Here is a 17,303-nt window from a genome sequence, read left to right as displayed (position 1 = left end):
TAGTTTTAGAAATGGAAAAGAACTAATAGTCCACTAACTTCTTGCCTTAATGCAGGTTTTATTCCGGTGTGCAGCCTCGGGATGTCTCAGATCGGCCATATGAACCTGGGCAAGGATGCCAGCACATTTAAGTACTACACCATGTGTGGTCTCCAGGAGGGTTTCGAGCCTTTTGCTGTCAACATGAACAGGGAGATAACCATGTGGTTCAGCAAGCGTTTGCCCACCTTTTTCAACGTACCCCAGGACCACATGCACATCGAGGTAGAGAACTACCTGCGCATTCACACAGACTCTGCTATCAGGAAGAAGCTGTAGCGTAGCAGAAACAAGGAGGGCAGAGATTGATTGTCAGCACTAAGCCCCGCCTACTGGCTCTGATTGGTTGTTTCTAGATAGCACGGGGAGAAGGCAGAGGAGCTTGATTTTGTTTCACAGATTATCAGCTTCATACTGCTCTGCTATGACATAGTGTCATTTTCAGCAAATATGTAAAAAAATAAAATTAAAGTTTTAGTAAAATGTCAAGTGTAAGTTGACATTTTATGGTTAATGTAAGCTAAACAGCAAAAATGGCGATAGATTGCTGTTGATGGACAGCGCCATCTATCCTCATTCTCTTTGGGATTTGTTTCTTAGGTTACCAGGATTGACGGGACAGTGGACAGCCCCCCGTGTCTGAAGGTCACACATAAGACGTTTGGCACCCAGAACAGCAACAGCGACATGGTTTACTGCAGACTGAGCATGCCGGTGGAGTTCTACTCTGCAGACAGGCTGCTGGATGAGTCCCTGAAACTCAGGTAAGGCTGCTGCACTCAGATTGAAGGTTTCATTCTTAGTAGAGACTGTTTTTTTCTTATAAACAGAGCGTGAAACAATTAATGCAAGATCTAAGGTTACTTTTATTCATGTTTGGAGAAGTATGGAGTTGGACTGAAATGTTGAATGGAAAAACTGTCATTCTTCTTTCCCCTAAAATTCCTCCCATCAGTCCATCTGTATATTTATCTATCCAATTCCTTTCTTTTTATCCATTAATCTATTTATCTTTGTTTTCCTTTATAACCATTGATTTATCTTTTCATCTATTTCCTTTTCATCCATTGGTTTATCTGTTTATCCACTTGTTTCCTTTCTTTTTATTCATCCATCTATTTTATTTTCTATTAATCCTTTTATTTATCCAGACATCTGTTTCCTTTCTTTTTATTCATTATCCATAATCTTTTCTATTTGTCCATTTTTCTGTCGTCCATTGATTTTTCTTTCTTTCCAGCCATTTGTTTATTTATCCATCCATCTCTTTCCTTTTTTCCAGAAGCTGTCAGAACCCTTTTATTTAAACATATTTCTTGTTTTTTTCAGCCAACCTCCCAAAGAAGATGGAAGTATTGACTATGGAAGCATCACAACCGTAAATCACCATTAATTCTTAAACTTACTGATAAAATATTCCTTTTTAATCTGCTTTCCCGTCTCCCATTAAGTTAATTTTCATTTTTAAATCTGCAGTACTACCACTCGGTGAGAGTGTTTGCCGGACAGGACCCCGCCACCGTGTGGGTGGGCTGGGTCACGCCAGACTATCACTACTACAGCAAGAACTTCAGTCTCAGCAAGACGCAAACCGTCACCGTCACTCTGGGAGACGAGCGGGGCCGGGTTCACGAGAGGCAAGCTGCTGGTTTTTAAATATCTGCAGTTTCTTGGAAGTCTGGGAATAAACAATGGTCAGAACTCCTCAGTGTGTTTCAGAGGATATTCCCTTCCTCTGACCAGACTTAGAAACTGAAGTAAAATTAAAGAATTATGGGAAATATAGCAGGTTCATTGAGAACACATGTCAAATCTAAGGCTTGTGGGCCAAATCCGGCACGCCGTGGCTTTTAATGTGGCCTCTAGATTCTAGACTAAACACTTGGTGTATTTAAATATTATGTTATCAATCAAATCAATTCAGTTTTTATCTGTTTACTGAGAAATTATGTCAATCAATTTCTCCAGTTTCTCGAGAATTATTGTGGAAATTCACACAAAATCAACAAATTGCAGCAGAAACTGGGAGTTTATTGCAGATTTTTCTGAAAAATGGTCAAAAACTTTCTGACTTGTCCTAAACAGCTGCCTCAGCTTTAATTGATGCCAGATTATACACAATTGTTGATACAGTAATAAAAAATAAAAAAAATACATATACCGTTATAAATAAGCGCAAATATTTCGACGCTAGTATCACAAAAACTTTTTGTGATTTTTATTGGAAAAAAATCACAAAATGAATCAGAAAAAATGTTCATTAATATGTAGTTTGAAGGATTAATTGATATTTTAGCAGTTTGTTAACAGGTTTTATCAATATGTTCTTACACAGCTGACTCTTTAAGATCATTCATGATCTGGATTTGGCCCAAAACGAAAAGGACTTTGACATCCCTGCTCTACAATGTTCCATTATTAAATGTCTATATTATTGTATTGAGGCACAGCTAAATCTGCTCACGTAGAAATAGTTTCTACAATCAGTTTTTCTGCATTTCATTCAGCATGAATCATATTTTTTCTCTTCTTTTAAGGCATTCAGTTTTTCAAAGCCACTACGTATTCCGGAAATCATTGCAGTAGCTTGAAATATATATATATTTATCTTTCAAACAATAGAGAAGTTATTGAAGTCCTTGTCTCTTATTATAGAAAGGTATTGAAACCCAAAGCCTTAATTTGGCCTGGGATTGTCGTTTTTTTTTTATTCTGCAAAACACAAATCCAATCTGATTTATTGGGAATGTGATTTGCAGCGGTTTCAAAGTTTCTGAACTCTTTCTGTTCTTCCTCCTGCTGCAGTATTCAGAGGAGCAACTGCTACATGGTGTGTGCAGCAGATGCACTCGGCTCTTCTTCCTCCAGCCGTTCAAACACCGACCTGGAAATCGGCTGTCTGGTCGACTTGGCCACCGGCCTCGTCTCCTTCACTGCCAACGGCAAAGAACTGCCTTCAGCGTATCAGGTTAATAAGACTCTATCGTCCTAAAAACGGGGATGCCACAGGGAATACGCTTCGATGTGAGGCTTATTTATGCCAAGACAGCCATTCACCACAGCCTGAAGGCAAAACAGAAATAAGTTGGGATATATATGCATTTTTTAACTTTTTTTGTTTTTCAGTGGATGGCAAAATCACTGCAGCATAAATTTTAAAAGATTTTCCAAAGTTGTTTTGGTAAATAATGAAATGATTAAGCATTAAAAGTAAATGTTAAATCTTTCCTTCATTAAATTGATAAAAACTCCCTCTTTTTCTGTCTTTTTTGTCAAAAACAATATAGTTTGATCCAGTTAAAAATAAGCAAATCTTTTGCAAAAACATCTTGATATATAATTTTTTTTACATTTGTTTTATTCAATTTAGTATTTTATATTTAATTTATAGGTCTTGAATTTCAGAAATTATTTACCATGTCGCTCTCGTAATCTGTCTGTCGGATTGTTTTTGGTTACTAAATTTTTCATTATTGTAAATGTTTTAAAAAGTAAAAATCTCTGTTGTTGTTTTTGCCTGTAGCTTTTATTAATGCTCTTTTCAACTGGATCTCAGAATCATTTAGATTATTGTTGCTCTTCCACATGTCAAGGATGCTTTGCTGTTTGAGTATTTTGAGGAATAAATTTGAAAAATCTTCTCTCTCTATTTAATGATGCATGTCATTACTTGTGGTTTGTTTGTTTCCAGGTGGAGCCAAACACCAAGCTGTTCCCGGCTGTGTTTTGCTGCCCCACCAGTTCCAACCTCTTCCAGTTTGAATTTGTCAAAATAAAGGTTTGTCTCAATTTGCTTCCATTAAACATTAGATTTTATATGCAAGAGTGTGTTTTAAAAGGCAGAGTTAAAACATTAATCTTTTTGAAGAACAAACTTTTATGAATTGAAGGAACCAAAGATAGTTTCCTCTGCCTTTCCCATCGTATCCCAGGATGCCATGCCGCTGTCCTCAGCCATGTTCAGAAGCGAGCAGCGCAACCCGGTTCCACAGTGTCCGCCACGTCTAGATGTGCAAACCATCGTGGCCGTGCTTTGGAGCCGGATGCCAAACACCTTCCTGAACGTGGAGACGGCTCGGGTCAGCGAGCGGCACGGCTGGGTGGTGCAGTGTCTGGAACCACTGCAGATGATGGCCGTGCACATACCCGAAGAGAACAGGTAGCATATAAAAGACTGGCGGATAGATCTCAATTGATTGAATGTATTTCTCAGGGCAGTTTTGTATCGTCAGATTTTTTTGTCTTTCAGAAGTTTTACATGCCATTGTAGAAAATCATGGGGTTTCCTTGCATTTGAGCTGCTTTTCATTTGGAGTTGGGAAAAAATTTAAGTATTGACAGAAATAATATTTAGATGAATCTTAGCAGGTTGAAGAGATACCATTTCTGAAAGTCATCGACAAGTTAGTTGTTATAATTTGAGCCGGATATTTGACCACTCTTCCTAACAAAATTTGCAGTACCATAATTCTGTGATACTTTGTGCTTTCTGAAAAATTTCTGAAAGGAGAAACGTTGCACTTTCCAGCCAATATCGAGTTATTACGATAATTTTACTCCTGTCGTAGCACAGACCATGTTTTTTCTTGGTTTCATCTGATAAAACACTCTTTTAGTAGATGGTAAATTGAGAAAATAACTGCTAGATATTGGAAGTTCCAGTTGTTATGGACAAATGGATAAATATATTTACTCAGAACATTTAAAGAACTGCGTACAATTAAAATAGCAAAAAAGATAGTTCAAACATCCAGCAATGTTTCTTTGACATCCATTTTCTCGTCAAGATGGGAATTGTGACACTGTCTCTCCCAAAGTAAAAAAAGAGCGTATCAATTTTTCACATGGCTGCTCTCCTTCAACCCTGCTGGGCTTTATTTTAACTATTAAAACAAATGTGCACATATACCCTTCGGTTCGCTGTGTCCCTCTTATATCATGCAAGAGTTATTATTTTAGTCTCAGTTCAGCCCAGGCTGCAGCTGAGGATCACAATGACACACAGATTAAATTTACCTTACATTGAATTGAGGTTTTATCAGGAACTGCACAGTGGGACTTACAGTAATCCAAGTGAGATTTAGTGAAAAACATGGATTATAAATCCTTTAAGTATTTAAACATCTTTACATTTTTTACTCTGTCTTATTGTAGCCATCAGCTAAAATCAAAAAAGTTCATATTTCTCATGAATGTACAATTATGATACCATCGTCCCAGAAAAAAAAAAACTGATTTAGAATTTTACACATTTATTAAAAGAGAAAAACTGAAATATAAGATATTTTGACTTGATATGACTTGATTTCAGGGATGAAGCTCAGCTGGAAAAAGCACCAGTTTAAAGCCAAAAGTGAAATGAAATGAGATTGTTCAAATATTTTTATATTTAATTCTGCTAAAATACAATTTTTTTATTAGAATTTACATTTATAAAAATGTTGAATTTTTATAACATTTATATTTTATAAAAATATGACTTTTCTAAAACTTAAATAAAGTGTGTCAAATTTAAAATGTATTTATTTTTTTATTTAAAGCAAAAACATTTTTATTTAATTTTTTTTAAAATAAAAATGCTATTTTTATTTTAAATAAAACATTTATATTTCTTTAGCTGAACTAAAAAAATATTACGTCTGCAGAATTGTAAAACCCCAAATTAGTTTTTTTTTTAAATAGACCCCAACGAGGATGAACCCTAGAGGTCAAACGAGAGACAGATGGTGAAAACGTTTCCCTGAATCAAGGATCAATGAATTGACTAAAAAGCTGATATTTTTCTGTGGTTCTCCAGGTGTTTGGACATCATGGAGTTATCAGAGCATGAAGACCTGAGGAAGTTTCACTCCCACACTCTGAAGTTGTACTGCGCCCTCTGTGCTCTGGGAAACACGCGTGTGGCTCACGCCCTCTGCAGCCACTTGGACCAATCACAGCTTCTCTACACCATCGACAACCAGTACCTATCGGGCATGCTCAGAGAAGGCTTCTATGACGTCCTCGTCAGGTGGGTAATTTATTTATTTTACTTTAAAGGTTTTGTTGGCTCTAATGGCCTTTATTTGGAAGAAGCCTGAAAATCGAACCTGACCTCCATATGTGTGTTGTGCTTTGCCCCTGCGCCACCACAGCAACCCTTCTTTTTTTATTTTGTTCCTTTTTCTTTTAGGTGATTATAAAAAAAGAAAACCCGCCTCATGGTTTCATCTCAGCAAAGCATACAGAAAAAAATGATCCTGATGTATGGCTATTTCAGTGTCCGCTTTAGTGCTAATAAGTGCTAACATGATGAAGTGTAAACACAATCAACATCACGATTACTCAGTAAATAAAATAAATGTTGGAGATGTATTTATTTATCCAGCTCACATCTCCTGCGTCTGAGTATCTTTCTTTTCTGAATCCATCTCTGCCTTCAGTTTCCCTCAGTTCTGGGTATTTTGTCTCTATTGAGCTGAGCTTTCCTGTAGCTTTTGGAGTGATCCCAGGTAATGTTCACCATTTTTCTAAGGCTCTTTCGAAGTCTTTGATTTTTGGGGTAATTTCACACTCATTTTCACAATATTACCTGACCATTTCCAGAGAAATGTCTGTCATTTAAGCCACTTAACTGTGACTTTCGACTCATTCAAACCGAGGCTCCCAAACTTAATGGCATAACACAGGAGTTTGCTAAAAAATTAGCTTTTTTTTTTTGGCAATTTGTTCATAGCAGCATGTTCCAAAGATACAGTTTTATTCACTTTTCAGTTTCTTTTCATTTTTCTACCATGTCACAAAGAAGCAGAGTGTTCAAGGCACCTCAGGGTGGAAGCATTTTGAAAAATAATTAAAATTTTTCTAGCACTAACAATTTTAGTTATCCCAAATGACCAAAACCTAGAAAGTTTTAAATTTAAATATGAATATAAAGGATAGTGACCTATTATGCTTCAATGGACAGCTTGATTTAGGTACAAAAAAAAGGTTTATTACAGGTTTTGTACCAAATTATTCTTAGATAATGCAATTTTAGTGTTGAGTTTTTCCTATTTTGAGTTTCTTTCAAATCAAGCTGTTTTTAGGGCCTTTAAATTTAAATAAGTTGCTGCTGGCCACACCCCAGATTCAATGTTTTCACTCACACATGAAAACGTCTACAAACAGGCGTGCAATTATTTAACTCACATGTGTCAAACACAAGGCCCGGGGGCCAAATCCGGCCCGCCATAGCTTTTTTTGTGGCCCTCCACAGACTAGACTAAACACTAAGTGTGATTAAATATTATATTATCAATCATATCAATGCAGTTTTTATCTGTTTACTGCCAATTTATATCAATCAATCCCTCCAGTTTCTTGAGAATTTAGTTGATGTATGATTATAGTCCATGATTTATACAGCAAGTAAATAAATAGTCACATTTCTTATTATTTCCTGAAGGGACTGAAAAGATCTTCAATAATATTATGTTATTTTAAGAATTCATTGACATATTAACAGTTTGTGAACAGGTTTCATCAACACATTCTGGCACAACCGGCCCTTTAAAAGCCTTCATGATCTTGTTTTGGCCCAAAACGAAAATGAGTTTGACACACCTGATCTAACTGTACAGCTTTGAGAAGCAGAGGTGGAGCCTCCTGCACAACCAACAAGAATGCAGCAAGTGGTTTCTGAACTGCAAGTCAACAACAAATCACCAGGCTTTTCTGGTAACCATTGTACAGCTCATACAGCAGTAAAATTAGCTGATGAAACCTGCTGGAGCTCAGCTTAGGTTGCTAGGTTAAAACAGCTCATTTTCCAGACACAAAAAAACATTAACTTATTGTTTTTTAAGTACTTGGGTTGTTTTACAACCAGTGGAGGCCAAAAAGGAAGCACACAGTTGTGAAAATATGAATTTTGCATCACAGGTCACTTTAAAAAAGGTTGTGTTTCTGTACATACTAAATTTGATCTGATTTCATCTTCATATGAATTCATACCTGCATGTTTTATCTTGTGGGTTTAGTCTACAAAAGGTATCCTGCCAGTTAGATTGGATTAATTATGATTATCTAAAATCTTTAAAATCACCATTACTGTTTTTTTTTTTTCATCCAGCATTCATCTTGAGACGTCAAAAGAGGCACGGCTAATGATGAACAACGAATTTATTATCCCTGTGACGGATGAGACCCGGTCCATCAAGCTGTTTCCAGATGAATCCAAGCGTCATTCTCTTCCCGGAGTCGGCCTGAGCACTTCCCTCAAACCCCGGGTCAACTTCTCCCCGGTCGGCATCATCAGCACCAAACGCCACCAGATCCTCTACAGCCCCCAGATCCCCCTGGACATCCTGAAGGAGAAAGCCATCAGCATGCTGACGGAGGCCGTGCAGGGAGGAGGCTCCCACATCCGAGACCCGGTAGGCGGGAGCCTAGAGTACCAGTTCGTTCCCATCTTGAAGCTCATCGGAACGCTGCTCATCATGGGGGTCCTGACCAGCGACGAGGTGAGGCTGATTCTCCTCCTTATCGAGCCCAACGTGTTTGGGGAGGCCAAGGAGGGCGAAGAAGGGAGTGGGGGCGAGGTGGTGGTGGCGGGAGAGAAAGAGGAGGTGAGCAAGAACGAGGAGAAGGCTGTGGAGGCGGGAGAGGAGGAGACCAAGGAGAGCAAACCGGCCGCCAAAGGTCTGCTGGGGAAGTCCCTGCCGGAGTCTGTCAAACACCAGGTGATAAAATATTTAATTCCAGTGAAAAAATGTTGAATACTAGGGGACCTATGATAAATCTATTTGGCGATTTGGCTTCTAAAAACAGCTCAAGTGTTTTAAAAAAATAATCCAGCTAATTTTTTAGCAATAAGTTAAACATTTTTGCTCTGTTTCAAAAAACCTTCTGAATGGCAGAAAATTTGACTAAATTAGCAACCCTAGTGGAGTTCTGGCCGTTACCGAGCAACCCAAGTTTAGCTCCAGCATGTTTGGTCAGCTGGTTTTACCACTGTACAATAATCCAAGAATAATTTTGTACAAAAAAATGTAATGAACACGTTCTGTCCTAACCTGTTCCAGGAACCATAATAGGTCTCCTTTAAGATCTAATTAAGTCAAAACTACCTTTATCTCATCAGATAAAGATAACAAAGCATCTTTATCTGATCAGATTTCTGCTGTTTCCAGATGTGCGAGCTGCTGCACTACTTCTGCGACTGTGAGCTGCAGCACCGCATCGAGGCCATCGTCTCCTTCTCCGACCGCTTCGTTTCCAAACTGCAGTACAACCAGAAGTTTCGCTACAACGAGTTGATGCAGGCTTTCAACATGTCTGCCGCCGTCACGGCCAAGAAGACCAAGGAGTTTCGCTCGCCGCCACATGAACAGGTGCTGCACTTTAATGGCTTTACGCATGAAAAATTATTAGCTTATGATTAAAACCAAATAATATACGGACAGATTTTTATTTCATTACTCCTGGAGCTTTAGAGTAATAGTTAATGTTGACAGATATTCTCTTATTAATAGAAGCTGAAGGCAGGTCAATATGTGAGTGTAACTTTTTTTTTTTAAAGAAACATCGACCTATATATTTTACATGTTTGTCTTGAGTCTCATAATTCTGAGTGTTTTTCACTCTGTATTCCAAATTGTTCAAATTAGCAGGAAAACGTGAACTTCAGGTGCTGCATCTCCTGGTAAATCACTAAATCACCTGATTCCCTCGTCCTTTCAACTCTTCCTGTTAAATTTTATTCCCATCAGAGAAAAACCCATTAAAAACCCATCAGTCAGAGCCTTTAACACATGGTTTTGAAGTCCTTAAAATGCTTTCGGTTTCCATCGTCTCCTAACTTTACTTCGAGTTGGAATACCCAAAGGGCAGCTTGGGCCGCATGTGAAGCTAAATTGAATCGGCTGTGCAGTGGAGCCCAACATCTGGCATTTAAGAACAGGAAAATATGAAATGATGTTGCTAAAAGTGTTTTATGTTTTCAATTTAAAGTTTGAGGGTCGTAATGTGTTGTGGAAGATTTTAAGCACAACATTATATAAGTCTGACGCTGATGGAAATATGAATAAAACTAATTTTTAAGGAAGAATGTATTAATGTTTTAATAGTAAATAGAAGTCTTTATGAAGCTTTTTTGTGTTCACTTTGTTCTTAAATGGAAAGGTTGGGTTTATTTAACACTGGTTTATGATTCATAATCATTATTTATTCATGTTAAGGAGCTCAGATACATTTTCTTCATCTAAGCTCAGATCTGCCATTTTTTTTCTTTATTCCTCATGTTATTCTCCAGTTCTAGTTGTTTTAAAATCCAATCTCAGGGATTATGTAACTAATTATCCAGGTGACTGTGTCTCAGATAATTTTATCTCCACTCTTATTCCTAGTTTAAATGTATTTTTCATTGATTAAGTCTTTTTACGAGCATCTTATTTGCTTATTTCATCCTAATTAACTCTTATTCTGTCAATTTTCCCTCGACTTCTTGTCCCTCTAACCTTCTGTTGCTCGTCTTGTTTCTTTCAGATCAATATTCTGCTGAACTTCAGTGCAGGGGAGGACTGCCCTTGTCCCGAGGAGATCCAGGACGAACTCTCGTCTTTCCATGAAGAATTACGGCTGCACTGTGGTAGAGTTCAGCTGCTGATTATAGTTAGACACTCATGACTAAATCAGGGGTATAAAGTTTCTGCTCTCAGTTCATCACAGCTGCAACTGGCACATCATTTTTTTTACAACAAAAGACAACTTATAGACATCTATGCTATGTTTTTTTTAAAAATAACTCCCATTTTATTTCTATTTTTAGGGTTTAGCATAAAGGCCATTTTTAATCTGTGGTATGGAAAATGATTTGCAACCTAATGACAAGAAAAACAGATTGAAAATCACATTGCTGGTGCTTTTAGCATTATTCTTAAATCAATGTAATCAATAAACGTGACTCATTCTTGTTAGATAACATGAAATAATGAGAATGAGCAAACATTTTTTCTACAAAAAATTTTTAAACGAAGCTGTTAAGAGCCACAGCTTGCAAACTTCTGGACTAAATAGTATTGTCACATAAAATCTAAATGTCTTTACTTTATTTTAAAGACTTGACGGAGATGATTTACACCTGATTTAGCAGCAGCTTTGTTGTAAATGTAATTTCCCTGCTTGAGCAGTTGAGCAATCGCATTAAAACTCAAAGACAGGTGTTTTGCCCTGGCAGGAATCCCCGTGGAGGAGGAGGAGGAAGAGCAGGACACATCGATTAAAGGTCGGCTCCTGGCTCTGCTCTACAAGATCAAGGGCCCCCCTCAGAAGACAGAAGAGGAGCCCACAGAGACAGAACAGGCCGCCCCGAGTAAGCAAATAACACACTGATGAGGAAAATGTTCTGGTGATCCGACAGCTTTCATTTCTTGGAGCTCTGCAAATTTCGAGGGTGATTCTTTCCCCTCCTTTACACTGGAAAAAGGAAAGGGATTTGTGAAAACATGTGATCAGTGTCATGTTAGAAAAAGAACCAATCATCCTCTAGGATGTGCCTGCAACATCCTAGAATGTTTAGATATTTATTCAAAGATCAAATCAAAGTCTACTTTCTGAGAAATCTGGTAAACTGAGGAGATTTCTTTATCCCCGTTTTTATTCAGATACTTGTTAGTATCTGATGCTTCAGTTCAGCCTGGGGTCAGTGGTTTTTGCATTTGCTTCCTTTTGCTGAATGTCCAGGTTCATATAATAGAAAGACTAATCTGCAGAGTCTGTAAGACTTGAGGCTATGAATTTTAATGCTGTGCTCCTTTCTCGCCCAGCTAGCCTGCATAATTGAAGAGCTACATAAAGGTGACAAATGTAACAGAGATGATTCTGAAACACAATTTAGTGATTAGGCCCTAGCTTTAGGAATTTTATCTGCAAACAATGAGATTTGAGTTTGAAAAACGTTTTGTTAGTGATTTAGTTTATCAAGTTAATAGGTTTGTTGAACTTTGCTCCAGAGTTGAAGTTGTAGTACAGCATGATGCTAGTCTGAGTGTAAAGCTTTCAGGGTTTTTGTAATGGAGAAAAAGCAGCAAGCTTGAGTTATTTTGTGTTTAAACTCCCTTGTTAAAAGTGTAATAGGGGTAGATGACACAGAGCAGCTGTGAGGCTGTCAGAGTTTCACCTTCAGGGCGTTCGGCTCCCTGCCTCGTCCCTCATTAGGATTCTGCTGGAAAACAACCCTTTGTTTGCTACAGATGTTGTGCTTTGAAACTCTCAAAGTTCAGCAAGGCCTTTGGTGTGCCAATGTTATCACAGAGAGTTGTGCAACGTTTATCTAAGAAGAGTGAAGAGTGGCTTCTTCTGGTTTGTGAGATTATCTGCAATCCTATCCTTTCTGCAGTGTGTATTAAAGTGAATAAAGTAGTTTTTTTAGTTCTGTTGTTTTGGTTGGAAAATACCAACTTTCTTGCAGTGCTTTGAAAAGACTTTCTAGTTCTATACAAATTACAGAAATTCAAAAGTGTTTGCAATTTTTTTCTAGAAAATTTCTGAGTTTAATCTAAAAAATGTTAGTTTTTTCTAGCAAGCTTTTGACTTTTCAAACACAGGAAAATTTAGTATTTTTTCTAGACAATTTCTGAGTTTAATCAGAGAATTTAAATTATTTCTAGCAATTTTTTTACTTTTAAATATCAAAGGTTTTGAAAATTTCTGGGATTTATCTAAGAATTTAAGTTTTTTCTTGTAAATATTAAACAGAAATTTTCTTGTATTTTTCAAGAAAATTTCCAAGATTAGTCCAACACTTTTTCCTGCAATTTTTTGACTTTTCAAACTCTGAAATGTTTTTTTTCTCAACATATTCTGAGATTAAACCAAGAATTTAAGTCTTTTCTAGCAAATTTTCAACTTTTAAAACTCAGAAATGTTCTTCTATTTTTCTGTTAATAATAGCTCTCATGTTCCGTCGTAGATTGGCTCATTCTTATTGAGCAACACTAATATTTAAGGACATCGTACAGTCAAACATGGCAGTGGTAGCGCTGAAGAAAGATCCAAATCGCCCCAGGAAGTCTGTTACTGAAAGACTCCAAAACAAAATGAAGGTTTTTCTTTGTGGCGCAGTCAAAAATTGACTTCAAGCCAATCATTCATGTTTAAAAGCCTGTCAGTGTGGCTGAATTGATGGAGATTGATGCGTTTTCCTTCCTCCTCCAGCCAACCTGAAGGAGCTGATTTCTCAGACTATCACCAGCTGGGCCCAGGAGTCCCACATCCAGGACCCAGAGCTGGTCAGAGTCATGTTCAGCCTGCTGAGGAGGCAGTATGACGGAATCGGCGAACTGCTGAGGGCCATGAAGAAGTCGTACACCATCAGCGCCGCCTCGGTGCAGGATGGCATCAATCTGCTGGCTTCTCTGGGTCAAATCAGGTCGCTGCTTTCTGTGCGCATGGGCAAGGAGGAGGAAAAGCTCATGATCGATGGGCTCGGGTAGGAGAACAGAAGGTTCTGGAGATGGACGGTGATGTAAAGCGCATAGATTTATTTTATTTTTGTGGTTACAGGGACATCATGAACAACAAGGTTTTCTACCAGCATCCCAATCTGATGAGAGTTTTGGGAATGCATGAGACGGTCATGGAGGTCATGGTCAATGTCCTGGGTGGAGACAAGTCCCAGGTAAAGCCTGGGACACACACACAGTTTAAACCAGATATTTACATACACCGAGTGACACTGGATTAGGGATGAATTATCCAAATTAAAACTGGACAAAATCAGATGTGTAATCAGCGGCTCAGAAAAAAAATGTCCTTCTCTTTAATGTATCCTCAATGCAGGTTCAGGAAAATATTATTTCTATGGTGGTTGATCTAGTATTGTGTAGCAATATATTTTGTTTTGCACTCTTTAATGACAGTGACATATTGAGATGTTTTTTATTATAATTTTCTTTTTCTCATTTGTAACTCTTGTATGCTTGCATATTTGTAATAAACAGCTTTCAATAAATATATTTAACACTACATACACCGAATTAAAAAAAACATAAACACATTTTTGTCTCACTGTCTGAAGTGAAATCAAACAAACTTTTCTTGTTTTATCTGAGCTAGAATTACAAAAAAATATTTATATTTGCTAAATGCTGTAAAAACATAGTGACATTTTTTCTCAATGACACATGGTTGGTTTATTGATTTATTGCAGCAAATGTATTTCTTTTGTGTGGGACATCTACATTCTTTTTTAAATATGTTTCCTAATGTTGAATATTTTCTATACAGAAAAGAAAGTAAATTAAATTAAAGAAAGAAAAATATTCAAAAACTTTTTACTCTGGTAATTGTAGACGGTGCCATTTAATATATTTTAATTATTTGGTCACAGCATCTCCTATAAAATCAGGTATTGTCGTGAAATATGAGCGAAGGCTAAATTTAAATTCATATTAGGTTGTACTTAAAACAAATTTTATCCCGAGACGGAAGAGCAGCCTAAAGTAACAGCCTAACACCCCAAAAACCACAGGAGTAACGGAGACGGCGCAGGGAGTCAACCCGCCATGAGAGCGGCTTCTGAAAGCCCGCTGACAGAAGCCGGAGAAGACAGCTGGGATTAAATGCCAGAACCAAACAGGGGTTGAGCCTCAGCCTGACAGACAGACAGACCTCCGGGAAGCTCTAAGACCTGATGACTGACGCTGACGATCGGATCAGTCAGAGACGAATTCCTGTCCGTCACTCAATACCCCTCTCAGTGTGTCCATATAAAGCTCCAGGGGGTTGTAATATGTATTTTATGACCCTCTAGGTTGCATCATTAATTAGCTTTTATTTATACATTGAGGTTCTTTATGGTTGATAATAAAAGAATAACATTTTTAATAGCTAAACAGGCTTTATGATAGATGGACATTCAGAGAAGTTGCTTTGGACGTCAAGCTCTGCTCATGACTTAAGTTGAATTTGATGTGATTGAAAGTTATGCTACTAGCTGATGAGATTTTCTTTAAAATATTGCATTTTTCACCATTTGTCAATACTTTAAAGTAATTCTAACTCAATCCTGGGATCAGTTAACTGATTGATATGCAAAAAAAGCTACTCTCTGTATCTTCCAGATGTGTTACAGTGAAGCTAAAATTGTGTGTCTCTGTTTTCTACAGGAGATTGCCTTTCCCAAGATGGTGGCCAGCTGCTGCCGATTTCTGTGCTATTTCTGCCGCATCAGCCGCCAGAACCAGAAGGCCATGTTTGACCACCTGAGCTACCTGCTGGAGAACAGCAGCGTTGGATTGGGTAAGGCGGCGATGTCAAACTGTTTTTTATGTTGGGCCAAATCAAGATAATCAATGCTCTAAAAGGGCCGGTTGTCCCAGAATGTATTGATAAAACTTGTTCACAAACTGTTAAAATATCAATTAATCGGCAGAGATTGGCCTCCTGGATGATCAGGATTGGAATCATCATCAAAAAATCGGATAGTAAATACTACTCTCCATTTCAAAATGCTAATTAATTACAGCATCTTTGCTTGTTTGCTACTCCTGTAAGATTATAATCAAGTATTTTTGGTCTAGTTTCTACTGTAAATGTCTTAGTTTTGACTTATTTCAAGTGTACTCACCTAAAGGTAGCTCTTCAGCAAGGTATAGGAGTTTGCTTTAAGTCAATAATTCCTTAATACTGATTAATATTCCTAAGTATTGGTTCCACTGATATGAGGAAATGATATGATGATATTTCGTCATATTATAATTGAGGAAATGTCTAAATTATAAAAGATATTTGATCAATATTAAGGAATTGTTTACTTAAAACATACTCCTTTATCTTGCTAAAAAGTTGCTTTTAAGATAATTTTGTCTTATTTCAAGTGCAGTAAGATATTTCTCTGGAAGCTAGACTAAAAATATTTGGCAGGATTTTGTGTTTTTGCATTATGAGCTAATAATAGTAGGTTCTGCACCTGCATAATATAGCCTAGGAATGATGAAGTATCTGATTTTGACATGTTAGTAAACTCTGCTTAGGGCCCCAAATGGCTTGGGGCCACATTCTGAAAATTAACATAGTAATTTCTGGAATCGGCAGATAATCAAATCTGACTACTATTTTAAGGTTGTTGTTAGTAAAACTGCAAAAATCTGGAAAAGTAAGGAATTTCAAAATAAAATCAGGAATCTACTGATGCCACGTGTTTTTGTATTAAAATGCCAAGTTGTTTTAAAGCGTTTTCAGCCAATCAGTGTTGAAACTCAGTCATAAACAGGTTGTGTTTCCAAATGTAGCCAAGATATCAGGTTAAGAAAAAGGCAGCTGGTGGACTGAGGAGGATGGCGAAACGGTGAGACACGCAGGGTGGGACTGATGATTGCACACAACAGTTGTTGTCCAACATAACACATTAGATCAGAGGTTTCCAAAGTCATACATGTTTTAGGTGTCCCACTGAATCAAATGATTGGTTCACCACTGGAGAACCTAACGACATGTTGAAGAGGAGGTTAATTAGTCATTTGAATCAGCTGCATAGGAGCGACGCGCCTAAAACTTGGCGCACACTGACCCTCAAGGACTGAAGCTGGGCACTCCCGGCTTCAGATGTTTGCCAAGTCTCTTTGAAAGCATAATTTGATCTGGACCTCTGGAGAAAATACTTGGAGGGCATCGTTTGTATCATGTCCTTTTGACTTTCAAAATAAGATCATGTAACAAAAGGAGAAAGAGACAAAAACTGGATGACAAAAGTTTTTACTGGTCCCATTCAGCCAATTTTGTTCACAAAGATTTCATAATTTATTTGATTTGATTTTTTTCTGTTGTTTTATAAATTAAAATAGCATTTGGTACAGCTTTATTGCTCTTAAATTTCATAAATATGGGAGAAAAGGGACATTTTACTACTGGTTAAGTAATTATTTGATGAATAGGAAACAGTTTGTACAATTACAAAATAAAAGACCAGATGTTTAAGTGAAGATTAATTGTGGAGTCCCCCAGGGTTCAATGCTAGGACCAAAGTCTTATTTTTTAAGAACAATTCTGAAATATCAATATGGTTGTGTGAATTTCTTTCTTTTGCTGATTATATATAAACATAATTTATTGTATAGAACTTTTAGTTTGTCTGCAAGATGTCTAAACTTGAGGAGTTTACAGAGAAATTGTAATGAAACTAAATTTATAATTTTTGGTAGTAGAAAAATAGATGATTCTGTGATATTCCAGTGGACAGAGTATAAAATTATTATGAACTTAACTGTAAACCTCATGTAAAATAAATAAAACTAAAACCTTGG

At 37.2% G+C, this 17,303-nt stretch overlaps 1 protein-coding gene across 4 annotated transcripts in view; it reads left to right on the top strand.

Moving 5' to 3' along the window:
- ryr3 (ryanodine receptor 3) overlaps positions 1-17,303 on the top strand; it is a 110,737-nt gene that overhangs the window by 51,019 nt on the left and 42,415 nt on the right. For all 4 annotated transcript variants that reach the window (XM_055054435.1, XM_055054433.1, XM_055054434.1 and 1 more), the window contains 15 exons: positions 56-264; positions 640-803; positions 1,369-1,417; positions 1,516-1,676; positions 2,845-3,007; positions 3,731-3,817; positions 3,972-4,198; positions 5,837-6,049; positions 8,132-8,741; positions 9,192-9,392; positions 10,546-10,648; positions 11,237-11,371; positions 13,216-13,489; positions 13,564-13,678; positions 15,168-15,300. In XM_055054435.1, the coding sequence (XP_054910410.1) occupies positions 56-264; positions 640-803; positions 1,369-1,417; positions 1,516-1,676; positions 2,845-3,007; positions 3,731-3,817; positions 3,972-4,198; positions 5,837-6,049; positions 8,132-8,741; positions 9,192-9,392; positions 10,546-10,648; positions 11,237-11,371; positions 13,216-13,489; positions 13,564-13,678; positions 15,168-15,300 (2,844 nt within the window). The remainder of the gene's footprint in view (positions 1-55; positions 265-639; positions 804-1,368; positions 1,418-1,515; positions 1,677-2,844; positions 3,008-3,730; positions 3,818-3,971; positions 4,199-5,836; positions 6,050-8,131; positions 8,742-9,191; positions 9,393-10,545; positions 10,649-11,236; positions 11,372-13,215; positions 13,490-13,563; positions 13,679-15,167; positions 15,301-17,303) is intronic.

The sequence above is a fragment of the Poeciliopsis prolifica genome, unplaced genomic scaffold, assembly GCF_027474105.1.
Source record: "Poeciliopsis prolifica strain line A6 unplaced genomic scaffold, Auburn_PproV2 SCAFFOLD039, whole genome shotgun sequence".
Taxonomy (NCBI): Eukaryota; Metazoa; Chordata; class Actinopteri; order Cyprinodontiformes; family Poeciliidae; genus Poeciliopsis; species Poeciliopsis prolifica.
Note: the sequence above shows the minus strand (reverse complement) of the source record. Positions and strands in the feature narration are given on the sequence as shown.